The sequence below is a fragment of the Carettochelys insculpta genome, chromosome 6, assembly GCF_033958435.1.
Source record: "Carettochelys insculpta isolate YL-2023 chromosome 6, ASM3395843v1, whole genome shotgun sequence".
NCBI lineage: Eukaryota > Metazoa > Chordata > Testudines > Carettochelyidae > Carettochelys > Carettochelys insculpta.
In genome coordinates this window covers 126,672,364-126,695,005 of record NC_134142.1, presented here as the reverse complement: position 1 = coordinate 126,695,005, position 22,642 = coordinate 126,672,364, and the positions used below count along the sequence as shown (strand labels likewise).

The following is a 22,642-nucleotide window of genomic DNA, read 5'->3' as shown; positions in this document are numbered from 1 at the left end:
GGTTGAGCAGGCCCGGGGCTTACAGGGTAAACTGGATGGAGTCCCAGCAGCCAGAGGGGCTGGCTGCCCAGGGAGCGGGGGCTGACAGTACGTCCTTAACTTGGGACCAGCTCCTCAGGGTGCCCAAATGCTCAGGGCTCGGTTTACAGAGGAGGGGCAGGGCTGCTTCTGCGGCACAAGTGTCTCACACCCCTCGAGGTGGATGGGAGAAACGCCTGTGTCCCAGAACCCTGTGGCCTAGATGTGATGCTGGCCCACCCCGGCTTGTGGCACTGGCCCTGACTGTAACAGGAATTGATGGGACCCCTTTTCAAGGTACCCATAGCAAGGGTGCACCTGAAATGGGACAAGTGTGAGGGGGTTCGGGTCTCCAAGCTCTGCACCCTGTCTGCAGGCAGGAGTGACTCTCACTTTGCAGGAGAACAGCAGGTTTATTAGCTGACAGGACACAGCGTCGTACAGAGGAGTCAGTGCAGCCGGTGGAGACAGCCAGTCCAATCCGTGTTGGGGAGAGGAGGCCCCGAGGGGTCCCCGGAGCCAGGGCCTTGCCCCCTCCTTTGTCTCTCTCTCCCCCAGCCCCAAGGTGTCACATGGTTGCCAGGTTACCTTCAACAGGAGCCCCACACCCTCTGTGAGACACACATGGACACACACATATACCCCACTCCAGCACATCTCTTCCTCGCTTCCAGACCGAACTGAGCGGGGTCACTCAGCCGATGACCTGGGGAAGTTCGGGGTCTTCCCCTGTGATAGGGCATCAGCTGTACCCTCTGTGTTCTCCTTGATGTGCACCACCTCCACCTTGTAATCCTGCAGGGGGAGGCTACACGGCAGGAGCTTGGTATTGGCCCCTTTCATGTAACGCAGCCAGGCAAGTCCTGTTGGTTCCCTCGGGTTGGTTGGTTGGTCTCCCTGCTTCGGTCTCCAGTCCATCAGCCGCGTTCTCAAGTTGGGCAGGCAGATCCCATACAGCTGCTGCAGCACCAGTAGATCAAACAGTTCTTTTCTGGTCTGGGCCCTGCCCCATCTGCCCACCAGTCCCTGCAGCTGCTCCAGCAAATGTTTGGAATTCAGTTAAAGTCCAGTAAAGGAAGGTACAAATGCTTTCCACAGACCACCAAAATGGTTGTGTGCCTCAGTTTCCCCTTCCATGCCACACAATTGGTTTGGAATGTTCCTTCTCATGTGAGAGGTTGCAAGACTAGTTAACAGGGAACAAGGGTGACATTTTGGAATTACAAACTTCTTCAATGTACAATTCATGCTTATACAGCCATATCATCATGTTACATGGCTCTTTCCAAACATTCAGTGCATGGTACAATTCTACAGCTTCTGGTAGCAGCACCCCTTGGTTACAGCAGTCAGCGTGAGTAACAAGAACAAACCCATTGCAATTGTACATTCACATAGCTTTTTGGTAGACCACAACCTTCGTGTAACATCCTTGAGAATCTGGTATTTTGGGGCTAAATGGCTGAGGCCTTTCTTTGCACCATAAAGTTCTAATCTCCTCTCTTGCCCCCTGAGGTGGAAATCTGATCTCTCTGGTCGTGCCCTCCCTTCTAGCAAGAGCTGGGCCATTGATGCTCTCAGGGATACTGCCCCCTCCCAGCCAGTCTGGAAATTTGCAAACCAAACTGCTGCTCTGGTGCTTTCTGAAAGTTGTTTTGTGAGTTCCTGATGCAGAATCCACATGAAGGAATCCCTGTTTATCCCTTATAAGTATCAGAGAGGTAACCGTGTTAGTTTGTGGTTTCGAGAACAACAAGAAGTCTTGTGGCACATTATAGACTAACATGTTTTGGAGCATAAGCTTTCGTGGGCAAAGACTCGCTTCATCAGATGCATGAGTGGTGGGGGGGAGTTCACAGGGGTATTTAAAGAGTGGGGTCTGAGAGAAAGGGAGGGCCAGAGCTGACAAGGTCTATTCAGCAAGGTGGAAATGGCCCAGTATCAACCGTACTTATCAAAAGAGGAAAAAACAAGTCAGATCAGACAGGGGGATGTGAGCCTTTGTCAGAGTTTAATGGGGAGACAGCACCCTGAGCAGAGAAACTGCCTTTGTAAGCTGCAAGCCACTCCCAGTCTCTGTTTAATCCTTGGTTAATGGAGTCAAATTTGCAAATAAATTGCAGAGATTTCTCTCTCTATTTGATTTTTTAAATTTTTTTGTTTCAGAACTGTCACCATTAAATCTGCCACTGAGTGTCTAAGGAGACTGAAGTGGTGGTATCTGTGATGGGATTCAGGAGTCCCCCTGCACTGCACCCCGTCTGCTCGCAGGATTGACTCTCACTCAGCAGGTACAACAGAAGGTTTATTAGGCAACAGATGCCCAGTTTCTCACAGAAGCGACAGCACAGCAGCCAGAGACAGTCCTTCCAACCCGTCCTGGGGAGAAGACCCCGAGGGGTGCCCCTCTGGGGTGTAGCTTTCCTCCTCCTCAGGCTGGCTGCCTTCCAGCTCCTCTTTCCCCAGCTTCCTAACTGCCGCCCCCGATTCAAAACCCAGCTCGGCTCCTCCCTCCTCTTTGTTCAGGGCAGAGGTGTTACCTGCCAGTTGTAGCCCCAGGGTCATCCTTAGCCACTGGGAGCTGCTGCTTGCCTCAGACATCCAGCCTGACTCACACATGCACTCCATCCACACCTCTCCCCGCTTCCAGACCGAACTGAGCGGGGTCACTTAGCCAGTGACCTGGGGAAGTTCGGGGCCCTCCCTGTGTGACAGGGCATCGGCTATGGTGTTGTTGTTCCCCTTGACGTGGACCACATCCATGTCGTAGTCCTGCAGGAGCAGACTCCACCGCAGGAGCTTGGCGTTGGCCCCTTTCATGTGCTGCAGCCAGGTCAGGGGTGAGTGATCGGTGTACACGGTGAAACGCCGTCCAAACAGGTACGGCTGCAGCTTCCTCAGCGCCCACACCATGGCCAGACATTCCTTCTCTATGGTTGCGTAGTTCTGCTCCCGGGGCAGCAGCTTCTTACTCAGGTACACAATGGGGTGTTTCTCCCCTTTGTCATTCACCTGCATTAGCACCGCCCCCAGCCCCACGTCTGACGCATCGGTGAACACCACGAAGGGTTTGTTGAAGTCTGGATTTGCCAGCACTGGGGCCCTGACCAGAGCCTCCTTCAGCGCACAGAGGGCCTCTTGGCACTGCTCAGTCCAGACCACCTTGTCAGGCTTTCCCTTTTTACATAGCTCCATGAAGGGGGCTGCGATGGAGCTAAAGTGGGGCACAAACCTCCGGTAGTACCCCGCCATCCCAATGAAGGCCTGGACCTGTTTCTTAGTCTGGGGTGTGGACCAATCTCTGACATCCTCCACTTTAGCTGGCTCTGGCTTTATGCAGCCGCTGCCCACCTTGTGGCCCAGGTAGGTCACCTCAGCCATTCCCACCTTGCACTTCCCTGCCTTGATAGTCAGACCAGCCTTCTGGAGTCGGTTCAGCACCTGCTTGACTTGGGACACACGGTCCTCCCACGTCTGGCTGAAGATGCAAACGTCGTCCATGTACGCCAGGGCAAAGCTCTCCATCCCTTTCAGTAGCTGGTCCACCAGACGCTGGAAGGTAGCAGGTGCCCCCTTGAGGCCGAAGGGCAGGACCAGGAACTTGTAGAGCCCCACAGGGGTGATGAAAGCTGACCTGAGCTGGGCATCTTCGTCTAATGGCACTTGCCAGTACCCCTTGGTGAGGTCTATGGTGGTGAGGAAACGGGCTCCCCCCAGCTTGTCTAAAAGGTCATCAGGCCTGGGCATGGGGTAGGTGTCCGATACAGTGATGGCGTTAAGCTTGCGATAGTCCACACAAAACCGAACAGACCCATCTTTTTTAGGGACTAACACCACGGGCGAGGCCCAGGGGCTGGACGAGGGTTGGATCACCCCCAGAGCCAGCATGTCTTCAACCTCCCGCTCTATGTCCTGAGCCGTCCTCCCTGTGGCTCTGAATGGCACACACTTGATAGGGGCGTGGGTGCCTGTCTCTATTCGGTGGACAGCTAGGTCAGTGCGTCCAGGTCTGTCAGAGAACAGCTGTTGATGCGAATGCAGCACCTCCTTGATCTCCGTCTGCTGGGCAGGGCTCAGCTGGTCTGAGAGGGGAACAGACTCCAGCAAGGAGCTGGCTCCAGCCCTTGTGAGTAAATCCACCAAGGGATCATCCCCCTGCCCCTCCCAGTGCCTGCACACGGCCAGCACCAAGTTCTCTCTGTCCCAGTAAGGTTTCATCATGTTCACATGATAGACCCGATGGCTGTGGGCCCGGTTTGACAGTTCCACCACATAATTCACGTCATTTAGCTGTTTGACGACCTTGAAGGGCCCATCCCAGGCCGCTTGCAGCTTGTTCCGCCGCACAGGTACAAGGACCGTCACTTGGTCCCCAGTGGCATAGGCTCGGGCCCTGGCGTTACGGTCATACCAGACCTTTTGCTTCCTTTGGGCCATGGAGAGGTTCTCCCTGGCCAGGCCCATGAGCTCGGTGAGTTTTTCCCGGAAGGACAGTACATACTGTTCCACTGACTCCCCTTCAGGAGAGGCCGTCCCCTCCCACTCTTCTCTGAGCAAGTCCGAAGGCCCCCGTACCCTCCTTCCGTATAGCAGCTCAAACGGGGAGAACCCCGTGGATTCCTGGGGCACCTCCCTGTATGCAGACAGCAGGTGGGGTAAGTACTTGTCCCAGTCATGGGGGTATTGATTCATGAAGGTTCTCAGCATCTGCTTCAGAGTCCCATTGAACCTCTCCACCAGTCCATTGGTCTGCGGGTGGTAGGCTGTGGCCCAGGTGTGCCGGACCCCACACTTGACCCACAAGCTTTGCAGTAGGGCCGACATGAAGTTGGACCCCTGATCTGTGAGGACCTCTTTGGGAAACCCCACTCTGCTGAAAATGGACAGCAGTGCATCCGCCATGGTGTCAGCGTCGATAGAGGTCAAGGCCACTGCTTCTGGGTATCGCGTGGCAAAATCTACCACTACCAAAATATATTTCTTCCCCGAACGCGTTGCCTTGCTGAAGGGTCCCACTATGTCTATAGCCACTTTCTGGAAAGGCTCCTCTATGATGGGCAGTGGCCTCAGGGGAGCTTTCCCCTTGTCCCGGGTCTTCCCCACCGTCTGGCAGGGATCACAAGACAGGCAATAGAGACGGACAGCTGCAAAGATCCCAGGCCAAAAAAAGTTTTGTAACAACCTTCTCCTGGTGCGGTGGATCCCCTGGTGTCCTGCAAGCGGGATATCACGGGCTAGGTACAGCAACCTGCGCCGGTACTTTTGGGGAACCACCAGTTGCCTCTGGACCTTCCATGGCTCCGCTTTGCATCTGGGAGCCCATTCCCGGTACAGGAATCCCTTTTCCCACAGGAATCTCTCCCTGCAGCCCTCCCCCAGGTGGGGAGCTGAGCTGAGACTGGCCAGTTCCCTCAGCTTCTGCAAGGAGGGGTCTCTCTGCTGCTCTGCCTGAAATTCTTCGGCTGGGGCAGGGGCGGATGCTACTTCCCCATCCCTGTCTGGCTCCAGCACCCCTGGCCTGTGAGATCTGGTTTTTGGGGGCCCCCTTTCTCTCAGGGTTGGCCCCTGTGTCTCCTGTGACTTTGGCTGGGCTTGTACCCCTGAATCTGGGGAGCGTACCCCTCGTTTTCTTTGGCTACGGGTCAGGACCAGGGCACGAGGGCGTTCACCTTGCCAGTTCTCCAGGTCAGCCCCCATCAGTACATCCGCCGGCAAATGGCTGTGCACGCCCACTTCCTTGGGGCCTTCCTTCTTCCCCCATTTCAGGTGCACCCTCGCCATGGGCACCTTGAAAGGGGTCCCATCAATTCCTATTATCGTCAGGTGGGAATTGGGTATCATTCAGCCCGGTGCCACCACCCCGGGTTGGGCCAGCGTCACATCAGCGCCTGTGTGCCAGAACCCCGTGACCTTTTTCCCGTCTACCTCGAGGTGTTTGAGAAGTTTGCTCCACAGAGGTAGTGCCGACCCCACTCTGTAAACTGACCTCTGAGCATTTGGTCGCCCTGGTGAGCTGGTCTGTGGGGCGGACTCGGGCCAGTCCGAGTGCCTATTGTTAGCACCACCCGCCTTGGCCACCAGCCTCTCTGGCTTCTGGGACTCCACCCAGTTGACTCCACGACCCCCTGGCCTGCTCAACCTGTCTGGGAGTTTGGGGCACTGGGCTGCTCTATGCCCGTTTCGCCTACAGCAATAACAGCCTGGGTCTTATTGTGTGCCTCGGGCCGGCTGCTCTGCCCAGGCTCTGCTTGGCTCTCTGGGGGGTAGGTGGCCGGCCCCTCTTTCCTGGGCTCGCCCAAGAGGTGGTCCCCTCTGTCGTACAGTCAGGGACCGGTCTCTCTGAGATTCTCGGTCTCTCCGGGACTCCCTCTCCCTCCGGGACTCCCTCTCTCCCCGGGGCTCACTTTCTTTATGGGGCTCACTTTCAAACCTGGCCCGGCTGTTTGTGAAGTCATCTGCCAGTTTCCCTGCATTGTGTGAATCCTCTGGCTTCCGGTCCACGAGCCACACCCTCAGGTCAGGTGAGCACATCTCGTAGAATTGTTCCACGACCGCCAGCTCGATCAGGTCCTCTACGGACTGGACTCCCATTCCGAACGCCCACTTCTGGTAGTATTGCTTCAGGCGGGCGGTTGTATCTACATGGGTTTCCTCTGGCCTCTTCTGCGCCTCCTGGAACTTCTTTTTGTACATCTCCGGAGTCAGCCCGAACTTATGCAGCAGGGCCTGTTTGAACCGTTCATAGTCCCCAGGCTGCAGCCCCTCCAGCTGGCTGAGCACCACTGTGGCCTTCTGGCCCAGCAAGGGGGTGAGGTGCCGGAGCCACTCATCTGGGGGAACCTCGTGCAACTCACAGGCTCGCTCAAAGGCGGTAAGGAACTCATCCATGTCCCCTGGGTCCTGACACTGGGCCAGCACACGCGTCTCCAAGTGACTGGCCACCCCAAGCAGTCTGGCCCTCTCCCTGCTTACCGCAGCTGGGGCCTCTTGGCGTCTCGCCTCTGCCATGGCCTGCTCGTGCTCCCGCTCTCACACTCTCTCCTCCCGCTCTCGCTCTCTCTCCTTCTGTTCTCGTTCTTTCTCCTCTCGCTGTCTCTCTTGTAGCTGGCGCTCGTGCTCCCTCTGCCGTTCCTGGGCTTCCAGTTCCTTTAATCTCACCTCGAGCTCCAGCCGTTGCAACTCTGCGGCGGGGGACTCTGCCCGCGATGGACCACCACTAGGTAAGCGCGACCTGGCGGGCACCGCGTCTGTCTGACGGTGTCGAGCCCCTGCTCCTGTCAGAGAATCCGAAACGCTTCCCGAGGCTGACCGGCCACTTTCTGCCGGGACAGGCTCTGCCCCCCCGGATCGGTCACTCTCTTCCAGCTGGGCAATCAGCTGGGCCTTGGTCGCCTTCCCCACGGTCAGGCCCCTCTCTCTGCACAGCCCCGTTAGCTCTGCCTTTAGTAGTTGGGTATAATCCATCTCCCCGCTGCCTCCCGGGGTATCCACTCACCAGCAGCAGCTGCAGGGATTGCTCTGCTCCCCCTCTGGCTCTTGTGAGGCTCCTTCTTTCTCTTGTGCTCAGACAGCCACTGCTGGGAGCTCATTCGTGGGTGCAGTGCATCCCACTGCTGACACCAGTGTGATGGGGTTCAGGGGTCCCCCTGCACTGCACCCCATCCGCTGCAGGATTGACTCGCACTCAGCAGGTACAACAGAAGGTTTATTAGGCAACAGATGCCCAGTTTCTCACAGAAGCAACAGCACAGCAGCCAGAGACAGTCCTTCCAACCCGTCCTGGGGAGAAGACCCTGAGGGGTGCCCCTCTGGGGTGTAGCTTTCCCCCTCCTCAGGCTGGCTGCCTTGCAGCTCCTCTTTCCCCAGCTTCCTAACTGCCGCCCCTGATTCAAAACCCAGCTCGGCTCCTCCCTCCTCTTTGTTCAGGGCAGAGGTGTTACCTGCCAGTTGTAGCCCCAGGGTCATCCTTAGCCACTGGGAGCTGCTGCTTGCCTCAGACATCCAGCCTGACTCACACATGCACTCCCCCAACTCCATCACAGTATCTCAAAGAAAGCTGGGGGTGCTGGTAGCATAGGGTGTAAGTAGAGTCCACACATCTAGATGCCTGGAAATCCCAGACGCCCCATCATCTCAGGCATTGGCACCCTCACCACAGGATTGTCTGGATATGGAGGCTCTCTGTTTAGACCCTGTGATGGAGTGGGGGGAGTGCAAATGCGAGACTCAGGCTGGATGTGAGAGGCAAGCAGAACAGTTGCCAGTGGCTAAGGATGACCCTGGGGCTACAACTGGCAGGTAACACCTCTGCCCTGAACAAAGAGGAGGGAGGAGCCAAGCTGTTTTTTTGAATCGGGGGATGGCAGTGAGAGGCTAGGGAAGAGAGAGGGAAGGCAGCCAGCCTGAGGAGGGGGAAGCTACACCCCAGAGGGGCACCCCTTGGGGTCTTCTCCCCAGGATGGGTTGGAAGGACTGTCTCTGACTGCTGTACTGTCGCTTCTGTGAGAAACTGGGCATCTGTTGCCTAACAAACCTCCTGTTGTACCTGCTGAGTGAGAGTCACTCCTGCCAGCGGACAGGGTGCAGTGCAGGGGGAACCCTGAACCCCATCACAGACCCTATGCTACCAGCACCCCCAGCTTTCTTCAGGATACCACTGACTTCCTCAGGAAACTACAATCCATTGGTGACCTTCCTGAAAACACCATCCTGGCCACCATGGATGTAGAGGCCCTTTACGCCAATATCCCACATGAAGATGGACTCCAAACTGTTAGGATCATTATTACTGATGAAACCAAGGCACAAATGGTGGCAGAACTTAGTGACTTTGTCCTCACCCACAACTATTTCAGATCTGGGGACAAATTATACCTTCAAATTAGTGGCACAGCTGTGGGCACCCACACGGCCCCACAGTATGCCAACGTTTTTATGGCTGACCTGGAACAACAGTTTCTCAGTTCTTGTCCCCTAGCGCCCCCCCTCTACCTGCACTACATTGATGACATCTTCATCATCTGGACCCATGGGAAAGAGGCTCTTGAAGAGTTCCACTGTGATTTCAACAGTTTCCAACCCCCCAATCAACCTTAGCCTGGATCAGTCCACACAAGAGATCCACTTCCTGGACACTACTGTATGGGTAAGCGACAGTCACATAAACACCACCCTATACCGCAAACCCAGGGAGCGCTATGCTTATCTACACGCCTCCAGCTTCCATCCAGGGCACACCACACGATCCATTGTGTACAGCCAGACACAAAGGTACAACCGCACTTGCTCTGGTCCATCAGACAGAGACAAACACCTACACCACCTTTACCAAGCTTTCCTCAGCCTACAACACCCACCTAAGGAAGGGGAGTGGTTAGGAAGGTGGGGGCAGGCTTCTGTCAGCAGAGGGCCTTCCTCTCAGTCCTCCATGATCATAGAGTCGGGGGTGGGTGGGTGGGTGGAACGCCCCTTTTAGTGTTGGGAGGGGCGGAGCCTCCCTCAGCCATAGAATCTCCACCAGAGGCTTGCGCAGCTCCCTGTCCCCAGATCGAGGCTGGCTGGGGCGGGCCTCAGTCCACAACCCACCAGTCACACAGTTGTCAACCGGCTGTTGCTAGTGCGGTTCCCCTTTGACCATAGAGCCTTCCTGCCCGTGGGCAGAGCGGCTCCTCAGTGCCATAGAGTCTGCCTCAGCCGACGGGCGACTGAGGGGCCTGAAGTATAAGAGAGCTTTCATGGTAGAGCGGTTCGCACAGTATCATAGAGCACGCACCTGTGCTAGAGCGGCGCAGCCGTATTTCCGATATGCTCGTGACTCTTGGCCGGAAGCGACTGTCTCCCACGTTATTGGCTCAGGCTCTCGCTGTGAGCACGCGTCACTTCCAGGCTGCGGAAAGATGGCGGCGCGCGCGATGCTGGTGCGCGGAGGGCAGAGCGGCTCTGCCGGTCAGTGAGTCGGGAGCGGGTGTGCGTCGCTGGCCATGGGGGGCAGGGAGCACGTGGTGCTGGGCCCACGGGAGAGGCCCAGAACGGATGCGGGGGCAGCGTCTCGGGGGGGCGGGAGAAACCTTAGGATGGATGTGGGGGGGCAGGGTCTCGGGGTAGGGGCGGGAGAGACTTTAGGGTGGATATGGGGGGCAGGGACTCGGGGTAGGGGCGGGAGAGATCTTAGGACGGATGTGGGGGGGGCAGGGACTCGGGGTAGGGGCGGGAGAGATCTTAGGACGGATGTGGGGGGGGCAGGGACTCGGGGTAGGGGCGGGAGAGACCTTAGGATGGATGTGGGGGGCAGGTTGTCCAGGGGTGTAGTGAGGTTCAGGGGTCCCCAGGCCCTTCACCTGTCCGCAGCTCGGAGTGACTCTCATTCAACAGGTGGAGGAGGGGGTTTATTAGGCGACAGAGATGCAGGACAGTAAGACTTGTCAGCACAGCAACCAGAAGTGCTCTGTCCAACCCGTGCTCGGTGGAGGAGATCTACCTGCCAAGGAGACCCGAGGCCTGGAGATTCTGGCCATGTCTACACGTGCCCCAAACTTCGAAATGGCCACGCAAATGGCCATTTCGAAGTTTACTAATGAAGCGCTGAAATGCATATTCAGCGCTTCATTAACATGCGGGTGGCAGTGGCGCTTCAAAATTGACGCCACTTGCCGCCGCGCGTCTCGTCCAGACGGGGCTCCTTTTCGAAAGGACCCCGCCTACTTCAAAGTCCCCTTATTACCACGAGCTGATGGGAATAACATGCGGGTGGCAGCGGCGCTTCAAAATTGACGCCACTTGCCGCCGCGCGTCTCGTCCAGACGGGGCTCCTTTTCGAAAGGATCCCGCCTACTTCAAAGTCCCCTTATTCCCACGAGCTGATGGGAATAAGGGGACTTTGAAGTAGGCGGGGTCCTTTCGAAAAGGAGCCCCGTCTGGACGAGACGCGCGGCGGCAAGTGGCGTCAATTTTGAAGCGCCGCTGCCACCCGCATGTTAATGAAGCGCTGAATATGCATTTCAGCGCTTCATTAGTAAACTTCGAAATGGCCATTTGCGTGGCCATTTCGAAGTTTGGGGCACGTGTAGACGTAGCCTCTGGCTCGGGCGCAGCCTGAATTTCTTCCTCTCCAGCCTCTACACTCTCTCTCTCACTAAATGCCACCTCTGATTTCAAACCAGCTGGGCATCACCTTGCTCTTTGTTCGGGGACAAAGACATTACCAAACAGCTTAGGTTACAGCTAGTAGGGGTCATCCCTAGCCAGTGTGAGCTAGTCAGCCTGTCACACTCACACCCGACTACATCACATCTCTTCCCCCTTCCAGACCGAACTGAACGGGATCACTTAGCCAGTGACCTGGGGAATTTTGGGCCTATCCTTGGGTAAAGTGTTGGTTGTGATTTTGGCACTCTCTTTTGCTTGGGCTTGCCATGGCGGTGTCCTGCAGGAGCCATTTCCACCTTGTTGAGCTGCTGGATGACTTTGAGGGGCCGTCATGGGCCCATTCTCTGCAGTCATATCAGCCTTTCCTCTTCTTTTGGGCTCTGTGACCCTAGTCTCCCTGGCTGGGCCCATGAGCTCAGCGAGCCTTTCCCAGAAAACCAGGATGTCCTCTACCCACAACTCTCCATCCGGGAAAGCCTCCACCTCCTGTAACGCTCTCAGTAAGCCTGGGGGTCCCCTCCTACTTCTGCACCATGGCTCAGTAGGGGGGAACCTAGTGAACCCTTCAGGCACCTCCCTGTGTGGAAGCAGCAGGTGAGGCAAGTACTTCTCCTAGTCCTGCAGGTGCCAGTGCCTAAAGGCCTCCAGCATCTGCTTTGGTGTACCAAGGAACCTTCTCAATAGCCCGTTAGATGTGGAGTGATACTCTGAGGCCGAGGACAGCTGGATCCCATGTTTCTTCTGCAAGGGTTGGAGCAGGGCAGACATGAAGTTGTCTTTCTGGTTGATGAGGACCCCCTTGGGGAATCCCACCCTGCCAAAAATGGCCATCAGATCATCTGCCACCGTGTCTGCCTCAATAGAGGACAGAGCCACGGCCTTGGAGCAGCAGGTAGCTATATCCACCATCAGGATGTATTTTTTCTCTGTCTGGGTTGTGTTGCCGATAGGCCCCACTGTATCTATTGCTGCCTTCTGGAAAGGCTCTTCTGTGATGGGCAGGTCCTGAGTCTTGGGCTTTCCCCACCCTGTCAGGAGTCACAGGCCCAGCAGTACTAATGCACAGCCACAAATATCCCCAGCCAATAAAAGATCTGAAGCATCCTTAGCCAGGATCTCTTGGTGCCCTGAGAGCTGGATGTCATGGGCCAGGTACAGCAGCCTGGGGTGATACCTTTGGGGAACCACCACCTGCTGCTGGACCCCCCCCCCCCCCCGCCCACTATCCTGCTTTCCCTGGGGGAAGGTGTTTTGTGGTTCAGGAATCCCCTTTTCTGCAGGAATGTCTCCTGACAGGCTCCCCTCAGGGGCTGAGTTATACTGAGGCCAATCTGATTCTTCTGTAAGGAGGGATCTGCCTGCTCTTTGGCCTGGAATTCAGCAGCTTGGGGAAGGGACAGGGACCTGTTCACCACCACTGCCTGGGTCCAGAGTCCCAACCCTGCTGAGTCCCCTGCCTGTTGGGTCAGGGCCCTCCACTAGGGCTGCAAACTCCTCACTGTCTCTGGCTACACTGACTCTGGGTCCTTCTGGGCACTCCTCCAGGCGCCCCCCCCCCCCCCCGCCCATCAGCATCTCTGTAGGCAAGTGCAGGTGCATCCCCACTTCCTTGGGGCCTTCCTGAGCTCCCCATTTCAGATGTACCTGGGCTATGGGTACCTTGAATGGGGTCCTGTCTATACCTCTCAGAGTCAGCTGGGTTTTGTGCACCATGTGGTCTGGGCCCAGCAGCTCAGGCTAGGCCAGAGCCACCTCCGCCCCTGTGTCCCAGGAGTCCAAGGGATTGACTGGATGCTACCCTTCTGGACTGAATACAGGCCCTCTGATCCAGTCAGTCCTCCCGCAGGGTAACCAGCTGGGCCTTGGTTGCCTTCCCCATGGTCAGGCCCCTCTCCCTGCACAGCGTCATAACATCTGCCTTTAGGAGTCAGGTGTAATCCATCTCCTCAATGCTCCCTGGGGTGCAAACTGGCCGGCCAATGCTGCAGTGCCCCACAACTGCTAGGAATCGCTTTGTTCCGCCTCCAGCATGCCTGGCTCTTGCAAGCCCCCTTCCTTCTACTGTGCCCAGTCACTCACTGCGAGAAGCTATTCGCTGGTACAGTTGATCCCACCACTGCCACCAGATGCTGCAGGGTGCAGGGGTCACCAAGCTCTGCACCCCACTCACAGCCAGAAGTGACTCATTCAGCAGGTGGAACAGAAGGATTATTAGGTGACAATGTGATACAGACTTGTCAGCACAGCAACCAGAAGTGGTGTGTCTGACCCATGTTGTCCAAAGGAGATCCCCCTGAGGGAACCCCAGGCCTGGGGCTCTGCCTGGCCTGCCTTTGTTCCTCTCCAGATTAATTCCCTCCTCCCTGCTCTTTGTTCAGGGACAGAGGTGTTACCTGACAGCTTAGGTTACAGACAGCAGGCGGTCAGCCATAGCCTGTGTGAGTTGCTCAGCCTGTTGTTCTGTCGCCTGTGCACACCCTCACACTACATCACAGAAAGATCTTGGTAAGGCTGTGGGGGTGGGAAGGATGTTAGGATGGATGTTCGGGGGCAGGGTCTCTTGTGGGGGTGAAAGGACTTTAGCAAGGGTGAGTTCTCTGGGGAGAGGCCTGGGAAGGTCCAGTGTGGTAATTTAACCCAATTAGTCCACAGGTTACAGGCCAAAGACTTGCCCTATGAGACTCTTAGAGCCCACTTGTGAGGGAGAGAAAATGGGGTTATGAGCCAATCTTGCAGATGTGGGGCAGGAGGGGAGGAATTTTCATGGGTGGAGGATGGTGATAGGAGGGGGAGCAAAGACTCTGAAAGGAGAGGGATGCTGCCTGGGGCAGGGAGCAGAGTAGTGGGGATGTGGGGGGCATTAGAGAAAGCGGGAGGTATGGGAAGAATGGTGGCTGAGGATTTTGAGATGAGGGATTGTGGGGCCATGGTACCTGAGGAGCATAGCGTGGAGGTTTAGAAAGAGGGGGCAAGACTTCATAGGATGAAGTGGATTGGGGTGATGAAGGCTTGGGGAGAAAAGTGTCCGATACTGGAGTAGAAATTGCTGGGGAAGGCTGCTCGGGGGCAGGGGGTGGTGGTCCAAGGCTTCAGAGCTTGTTGGGAAGCTGGATTGGAGGGCGGCAATAGGTGTTTCTAGTCTGAGTCCAGCTGCTCTGCCTCTTGTCCTATTCACTGAGGTCCATAAAGCCCAGGCCCTGCTGTCACCCCAGCATTACCAGCCCCAAATGCTTGTAGCACCATTGCAACCACCAGGCTGCAGTTTGTTTGTGCCTTGGATTTTAACTCAAGCACTTTCCTTGTTTTTACTGAATTTCATCTTACTGAGTTCAGCTTCAGGGTCACTTTGTCGTCTAAGGTAATGACGAGTTGTCCTTGATGGCCATGCCTGATCTCGGCAGAGAGCAGGCCTCTGGCATGCCGAGTGAAGCCTGCCCCAAAGAATGTGTAGTCTAGATAGTCAGGAAGGGGATGAACTTGTTTTCCACCAGAACTAGGGTATGGAGTCCAGGCCAGGGCCCCACCCATAGGCCGCAGCACTTAGTGTGCAGTTGACTGCACAGACACATGTTCCTGATCCGGGCAGAATTGAAGAGGCACCAGGGGCTCCTGGTGACAAGACAGGAATGTGGGGAGCATCCGAGCTGATGTGAAATGAAAATATGATTGCAACAGGGTAATAGTAGTTTTTTCCCCTGTATCTCTTATAGGTCTACGGAGCTGCCTGTCCAGCTACTTGCTGGGCATCTTAGGGACGGTAAGAAGCCACCAGTCTTGGAAGGGCCAGGGGAGGTGGGGAGACTGACATGGCTGTGTAGAGGGAATGTGTGGGGCCTTGACCACAGAAGGGAAAAAACAGGGAGGTAGAGGGTTGGTGGGCAGCAGGGTGAGCCATGTTGGGTGGAATGGTGGGCAGGCTGGAGTCATGGTGGGGTTAGAGTTGGGATACCTGAGGGCATATTGATCAGCGAACATGGGGCGGGGGAGGGGCTGGTAAATGAGGTAGGGATTGGCTGTAAGGAGCCCAGCAAGACTGAGTCTTGGAAAGCATGGTGAGTGGGGGGGTGTGAGGAAAGCTGCAGTGGGTAGTGGAAGCCATGGTCGGGTGATTGGGTAAGTGGTTGGGAATTGAGGGGAGGGGTGTGATTGTGAGCTGTGGCTGAGGAGAGGGGCTGGAAAACAGCAATGGTGGTTGTGTGAAGGGGTGGGGAGCTTTAGGGGTTGGGATCAGTAAGGGATGGGATTGGAAGAGCTGTGGGGTGGGCATGTTGGGGGTGGAGCCAGGGTGGGATCTATAAGGTGGTGGGGTGTGGAGAGCTCTCAGCGGAGGCCATGGGATATATACTCATGCCAAGGCTCCTGGCTCTGCTAGGTGCCCCTGCCCAGTCCATCCTCCCGCTTCTGTCCCCTCCTGCTGCGCCACTTTGCTGTCGAGGCCAAGAAAACCTATGTGCGGGACAAGCCACATGTGAATGTGGGCACCATTGGACATGTAGACCATGGCAAGACCACTCTGACAGCTGCCATCACCAAGGGTGAGCAGGAGGGGTGTTATGGGGTAGGGAATTTGGTACCCTGGGTTTTCCTGGGCCCCTGAGCCCATTGATAGTGTTGCAATAGCATCATGAAACCTCTGCTGAGACCAGGACCTGCCCACAACTGCAACCAACTGCACAGACCTAAAGGTGACCCCCTGCCTCCAAGAATTCTCAAGCTGAACAGGTGACAGTGCACACAGGAGCCAAGTGGAGAAAGGACTGGTCCAAGGTCATAGCTATGCTAATGATTTTCTCTAGGCAGTGAACCCACTTGTCCTGGTCCCCAGCCCTCCCTGCTGTAACCCACTGGGCCCCACTTCCCTCTAAGAGCTGGGATAGAACCCAAATGCCATGGATCCCAGCCCTGCCCCCACCCCACTGTAACACTTAACCCCATGCCCCTCCTAGAGCTTGTATAGAACCCAGCTGTCCTTAGCCCCCGCCTCCCCCTCCCGCTCCTCCCTAGCTTTTTACTTATTCCCTTTTTTCTGCTCCCCATCCCCAGTTCTGTCTGAGGCAGGAGGTGCCAAGTTCAAGAAGTATGAGGAGATTGACAACGCGCCAGAGGAGAAAGCTCGTGGCATCACCATCAATGCCTCCCACGTGGAGTATGCCACAGCCAACCGGCACTATGCCCATACCGACTGTCCGGGCCATGCTGATTACGTGAAGGTGAGGGCAGATGGTGTGGGAGCTGCCTCTTTCAGCCTGCGACACGGCCAGTGATGCAGAATGTCATGATGTAACAGGATGGGGTTTCTGGGCGTAGCTAGAGAAATCAGTCCAGGGTAACTTTGCTTAAAATCCGGGCTACTTACAGCCCCAGGCTGGGATTCTCTTCTCATTAAGGCAAATCCAACCAGCCACAACAGCAGCTCTGCCAGCCCCCCTGGCCAGCCAGAAGTCACACAAGCGAAGTCACAGACTTCCCAGCTGCTGTACCAGCCCAGACCAACAGCCCCCAACTTCAGGTGAGAGGCTCATAAGCCTGTTTCACCAACTCTGCACAGATTCTTCAGGGCCCCAAAGGGTTCAGCCACAGGCCCTGGTCAATATGTACTTGGATCTTACACAAATCTCAACACTCACTAATCCTTTGGATCTAAATCTAAAGGTTTAGTAATAAAAAAGAGAGGAGGATTAGAGAGAGACAATGTTAAAGCAGTATTTTACATACATCAATTTCAGGTATTGGTGCAGGCCAGTCTCTGAAAGTCCATTTCAAGTCACACAGTTTTAGTACTGGAGAATTGTAGATCTGGCCCACTGGGGTCAGCATGCTGGGACATGGACCATGGGGACAGGCCCAGCTACCAGAAGAGACAAGATCCAAGATGGACACTGCTAGGCACACATCATGGTTCTTTCTTATGTTCAAGGACAAAGCCCTTCCTTCTTTCCGTCAGGCCCTGGAGGGTCAAAAAGTCACCTGACCCAGGTGAGCCACTGTGGCTAACTGCCATTGGCCGAATCCCAGGAGACAGTCTCAAATTCTTAGGTGTGTATTTTCCTTTGTCTTAGGCAAGTACCCTGATGGGTGGCAGTCACGCCTCCTATTGTGTACTTTTGGCTCTGAATATTCCTAATACAAATCTGTAACTTTCCCTACAAATATGACACAGACATGTTAAATTGCACACATAGATTCAGGACATCATTAGCATTCTTTAGACACCTCCCATGACCCTCTTGACACAATATTTGGGGCCAATAAATACACTAGGCACACAACATGGCTTCTCTCTCCAATATAAAAATCCAGTCATGTGCCACATGGCACTGTTGGGTAGCTGTGGTACTGTCTTGGCAGTCATGGAGCTGCCTCAGTTGTACATGTCCCAGAACTCTTAACCAGTCCCTGAAGTGCCCCTCATACCTTCCTCCATCAGCCCTGCTGTCCCTGCCCACACCTTTCTGTTCCTGATTATACCCCCAAAGCCACAGCCCTCGCTCCACCTTCATGCTTCCAACTCACGTTCTCTAGCTTATCCCTCTTTCTGTCCCCAAACATACCTCTGCCTTGTGCTGGCCCCACACTCATTGCTCTTCATTCTTCTGTTGCCAAAGACAGTCCTCCCCATTGTTTCCTCAGTCCACTCATTTCCCAAACTCACCCTTGATCCGAAGAAGTGGGTCTGTCCCACAAAAGCTCATCACCTAATAAATTATTTTGTTAGTCTTTAAAGTTCTACTGGACTGCTTTTTTGTTTTCACCCTTCATCTGTTTACCTTCCTTTTGTCTATTCCCATCCTGTTGCCAACCACCCCAGCGCACCCTCTGTCCCAGACACACACCCCTTCTCTGGTCCTTCCCTCTTCCCCACCTCAACCTGTTTTTCCCAGCCCCAAGTACCCCCTGGTTCCTCCCAGCTCCCAAGAAAAGAACAGAACAGCCATATTGGATCAGACCACAGGCCTAGTCCAGTATTCTGGCTTCTGACAGTGATCAGTGCCAGGTGCCCCACAGGGAATGGAGAGAACAGGCAATCACCCCATCGCCCTTCCCTTGTTGCCCAGTCTCAGCCACTGACAAACAGACGACGACTCTGTCCCTGCCAAGCCTGGCTAATAGCGATTGATGGACAGATCCTGCTTGAACTTAGCTAGTTCTTTTTTGAACTGTAAAAGTCTTGGCCTTCACAACACCCTCAGGCAAGGAGTTCCACAAGGTTGTATGAAGAAATATTTCATTTTGTTTAAAACCTGTTCCTGTTAATTTCATTTTTTGACCCCTCATTCTTGTGTCATGTATGGGAAGGTTACTTCCTCCACACCAGTTCTGATTTTCTAGAGCTCTATTATATTCCTTAGTCACCTCTTTGCCAGACGGAGTAGTCCCAGTCTTATTAATCTCTCCTTGTGTGGCAGACATTCCAAATCCCTTCTCGTTGTTTTTGGCCTTTTCTGAAACTTTTCCAACATGTTTTTGAGATGAGGGCAACCACATCTGTTCAATGTGTTGAAGATGTGGGAATATCATGGATTTATATAGAGACAAGAAGATATTCTTTCTTATGTACCCCATTTATTTAACGATTCCCAACTTTCTATTTGTTTTTTTGCTTGCTGCTGCACAGTAAGTGGCTGTTTTAACAGAACTATCCACAATGATTTCCAAATATCGAGTAGTAGTATTCATCCTTCGATCCCAAGGGATCATGGGTTTGTGCCCCAGTTGGACTGATTCGAGCAGCGTCTTCTGTGGCTGTGCAATCCAATGTGGGAGTGGCAGTCCTTTCCGCACTGTGAGCAGCAGTAGGCAGATGTTGCTCTGGTATCATGGGCATGGATCTTCCTGAGGGCTCTCCTGTGTTCCGCTTCTTTCACCAAGGTAGTTTCATACATAGCAAGAGCTTCCTTCACTCCCTGTTTCCAGGCATGCCTGTGTGAGGCGAGTGAATGCCAGATGTTCACATTGATAGAGAGAGTGCTGAGATCACGCTTGCACATGTCCTTGTAGCGCAATTTAGGTCGCCCTTTCAGCCTCTTTCCAGACGCCAGTTCGCTGAAGAGGAAGTCCTTCGGTATTTTGCCATCCGTCATGTGTGAGACATGGCCAAGCAAGGTCATATGCCTCTGTTTGAGAAGGGTGAACATGGAGGCAGTGCCTGCCCTCTCAAGCACTGCGCTATTGGGGACCTTGTCCCGCCATGAGATACCAAGTATGAGCCTAAGGCAGTGCATGTGGGATGTGTTGAGCTGCTGCTCTTGTTTTGAGCGCAGAGTCCATGTTTCACTGGCATACAGCAGTGTGCTCAAAACACAGGCTGTGTAGACCTGCACCTTGGTGTGTACAGTGAGCTTATTGCTAGCCCATACTCTCTTCGTCAGCCTGGAGAACGTTGTGGCGGCTTTTCCAATGCGCTTGTTGATCTCTCTATCAAGTGACAAGTTGTCGGAGATTGTGGAGCCTAGGTACACGAACTCATGGACAACTTCCAGTTCGTAGTCTAGCACACTGATAGATGGCTCATTATCGAGTGGTAATAGCCAATATATATATATATATATATATATATATATATATATATAGTTGGAATTATGTTTTCCAATGTGACTTACTTTGCATTTGTCAACACCGAACATTGAATTTAATCTGCATGCCACATCGTTGCCTTATCTTTGCCCCCGCCAATCTGTTCCTCCTCCTGGAGCCTGAGACGAGACCTCTCCTCAGTTTTCTTTTGTCCATTGAGACACCCCTCCAGTCTCACAAGAAATTTTTTTTTCCCCTCCAGTCTAGACATCCTGTGAGGAGCAGGGGCAGCAGTTGTGTGGGCAGGGAGCAGCAAGGCGCAGAGGACAGGTGGGGGACAGGCAAGGAATGGGGGTAGGCTAGAAGCAGGAAAGAGATGCCAGAGGAGTGCCACAGGGTGGAGGTTGGTGGGGAGCAGTTGTTCTGTGGGTGGTTTCACTCATCCACTAGGGATTGGGTCTTTGTGTGTCACCCTGAGAAGTTCACCACCAGGCTTGGTGCATTTATAACTCCCTCCCTCGGCAATGCTGGCTCCTCTACAGTGACATGTGGCTTAAGTGCTGCTGCCTCTCTCTTCCAGAACATGATCACTGGCACTGCTCTCTTGGACGGTTGCATCCTTGTGGTGGCAGCAACAGATGGGCAGATGCCACAGACCCGAGAACACCTGCTACTAGCCAAACAGGTGAGGAGGGCTGACAGGTTCCCTAGGGTTTTACCTGGAACGGGGTGGTGTGTGTGTGTGTGTGTGTGTGTCTGTCTGTCTCTTCTGGATGTGGAGGACCAGTGATGATGCCACATCCCCTCTTTATAGCTTCTTCCAGCTCTCTGGAAAGACCATTTGTAATTTTGTGGTTCAAAGGGCTTCCAATGTGTACCTATAAAATGCTCCCTTGAGAGCTCTCCATTGCGTATGGTCCCTGGGCGAGACCTTGGTAGCATGGATGCCCTTAACACCACTGTTGTACCTGACAGACTGGTTGTGGGTGTCTCGGCCTGACAGCAGAACTCTAATTCCCCAACAAGGCTAGTACATATAATGCCAATAAAGGTGTGAATGTTCTGCACGGTACCTCAAGGCAGATTTGATACAAAACCCATCATGATCCTATCGCAGGGGGGTCTTTTGCCAGAAGTCCTAGCCCCAGGACATTGTGAGCAGGGACTTTCCCTAGAACAGGCAGAGGCTGACAGGATTGACACTCACTCTGTTGCCCCTTCAGATAGGAGTACAGCATGTGGTGATTTACATCAACAAGGCAGATGCGGTGCAGGACCAGGAGATGCTGGAGCTGGTGGAGCTGGAGATCCGGGAGCTGCTTTCCGAGTTTGGCTACGATGGGGAGAAGACTCCTGTCATCGTGGGCTCTGCCCTCTGTGCCCTGGAGGTGCGTGACCCTTCCCTGCACCCTGGCAGCACCTCACCCACCTACTGCCTGTGCTAATCCCCTCCCTTCCCCCAGAACCGTAGCCCAGAGCTGGGACAGAACTCCATCCTGAAGCTGCTGGACTCAATTGACACTCACATCCCGCTGCCTCCACGGGAGCTGGACAAGCCGTTCTTGTTGCCCGTTGAGTACATCCACTCCATCCCAGGTAATGTGCACTGCTCACTGTCCAGCCCCTGGCTCCATGCCAGGGTCCCCTCCCCCAGAGCACCGTGGCACTGACCTCTCTGCTATTGCAGGGCGTGGGACTGTGGTGACAGGGACGGTGGAGCGTGGCACTGTGAGGAAGGGGGATGAGTGTGAGCTCGTGGGGTACAACCAGAACATTCGCTCTGTCGTGACAGGTAGGTGGCATTGCTAATGAAACCCCTCCCTGGGCTGGGACTGCCTAGCTGGGGAGCCAGGCTCACCCTGTTCCTCTTTCACAGGGATTGAGATATTCCACCAGAACCTGGAGCAGGCAGAGGCTGGGGACAACCTAGGCTTGCTGTTGCGGGGGCTCAAACGCGATGATGTGCGACGGGGCATGGTGGCATGCAGACCAGGCTCCATCAAGCCCCTGCAGAAGATTGAAGCCCAGGTAAGAGCACTGGGGCTGGGGGCACAGCCCACAGTTGGCAGGGGCTTCAGGCTGCTGGGCTGTAACAGACTCTTTCTGCCTTCAGGTTTATATCCTCAGCAAGGAGGAAGGTGGGCGGCACAAGCCTTTTGTCTCTACCTACATGCCCATCATGTTCTCCCTTACCTGGGACATGGCCTGTCGGACCATACTACCCCCTGGAAAGGTACAACGTCCCCTGACCTTCCCCAGCCCTGCCATGGACTCACCACAGGAGAGGAACCAGCTTGTGCCCACTGGGGTGCACTTAGCCCCTGCTCTGACCTGCTGTCACTTGTCCCCCTGCAGGAAATGGTGATGCCAGGTGAGGACACAGCCCTGACTCTTGTGTTACGGCAGCCCATGGTGCTGGAGGAGGGGCAGCACTTCACACTGCGTGACAGCAACCGTACCATCGGCACTGGTGTGGTCACCAAGGCACTGGAGATGGGGCCAGAAGATAAGTGGGAGTATTAACAACAGAGCTGAATAAGTTCTGCCCCAGCCCAGCATCTGCAAACAAACAGTGAAGGAGGAAGCTAATTCTGCCAGGTGACATTTGGCTGATTTGTGTTCACCCACAGCTGGGCACAAGCTGCCTCTTGTGAATTGTTTGTTTTTTTTTTTTTTGGGGGGGGGGGGGGGGGTGACAATCTGCCTTTCTGCCCTGAGCCCCCTCCAGTGAGGCAGGGAAGCAGTGTGGGGGCCCTGCTGCTGGCAGCTGTCTTCTCCTGTTTTGTTTCCTTTGTTAATAAATATATGGACTTATGGCTGCGTGTCTTGCTTCTTGGGATGTGAGTGCTGGCTGAAAGGGCTCCTAGCATGAGGCTGGAAAGATCTGTGGTGACCAGGAGCCTTTGGTGGGGTGAGACAGGTCTCAGCCCTTGTCTGGGACTCTGTGCACTAGTGAGGGGCAGCA

The 22,642-nt window shown here is 54.8% G+C and overlaps 1 protein-coding gene across 2 annotated transcripts; it reads left to right on the top strand.

The window, feature by feature from the left end:
* Positions 1-9,872: 9,872 nt before the first annotated feature.
* Positions 9,873-22,475, top strand: TUFM (Tu translation elongation factor, mitochondrial). 2 transcript variants are annotated; one of them, XM_074998407.1, is made up of 11 exons: positions 9,873-9,963; positions 14,874-14,920; positions 15,536-15,698; positions 16,207-16,373; positions 20,258-20,362; positions 20,901-21,065; positions 21,141-21,273; positions 21,365-21,469; positions 21,554-21,705; positions 21,791-21,910; positions 22,033-22,381. In XM_074998407.1, the coding sequence occupies exons 1-11, from the start codon at positions 9,915-9,917 to the stop codon at positions 22,198-22,200; spliced, it is 1,374 nt and encodes a 457-aa protein (XP_074854508.1). In that variant the 5' UTR covers positions 9,873-9,914; the 3' UTR covers positions 22,201-22,381. The 2 variants fall into 2 exon arrangements, with proteins under 2 accessions (XP_074854508.1, XP_074854506.1); XM_074998405.1 differs by lacking the exon at positions 9,873-9,963 and adding an exon at positions 11,797-12,055 and having other exon boundaries at positions 22,033-22,475.
* The last annotated feature ends 167 nt before the right edge of the window (positions 22,476-22,642 follow it).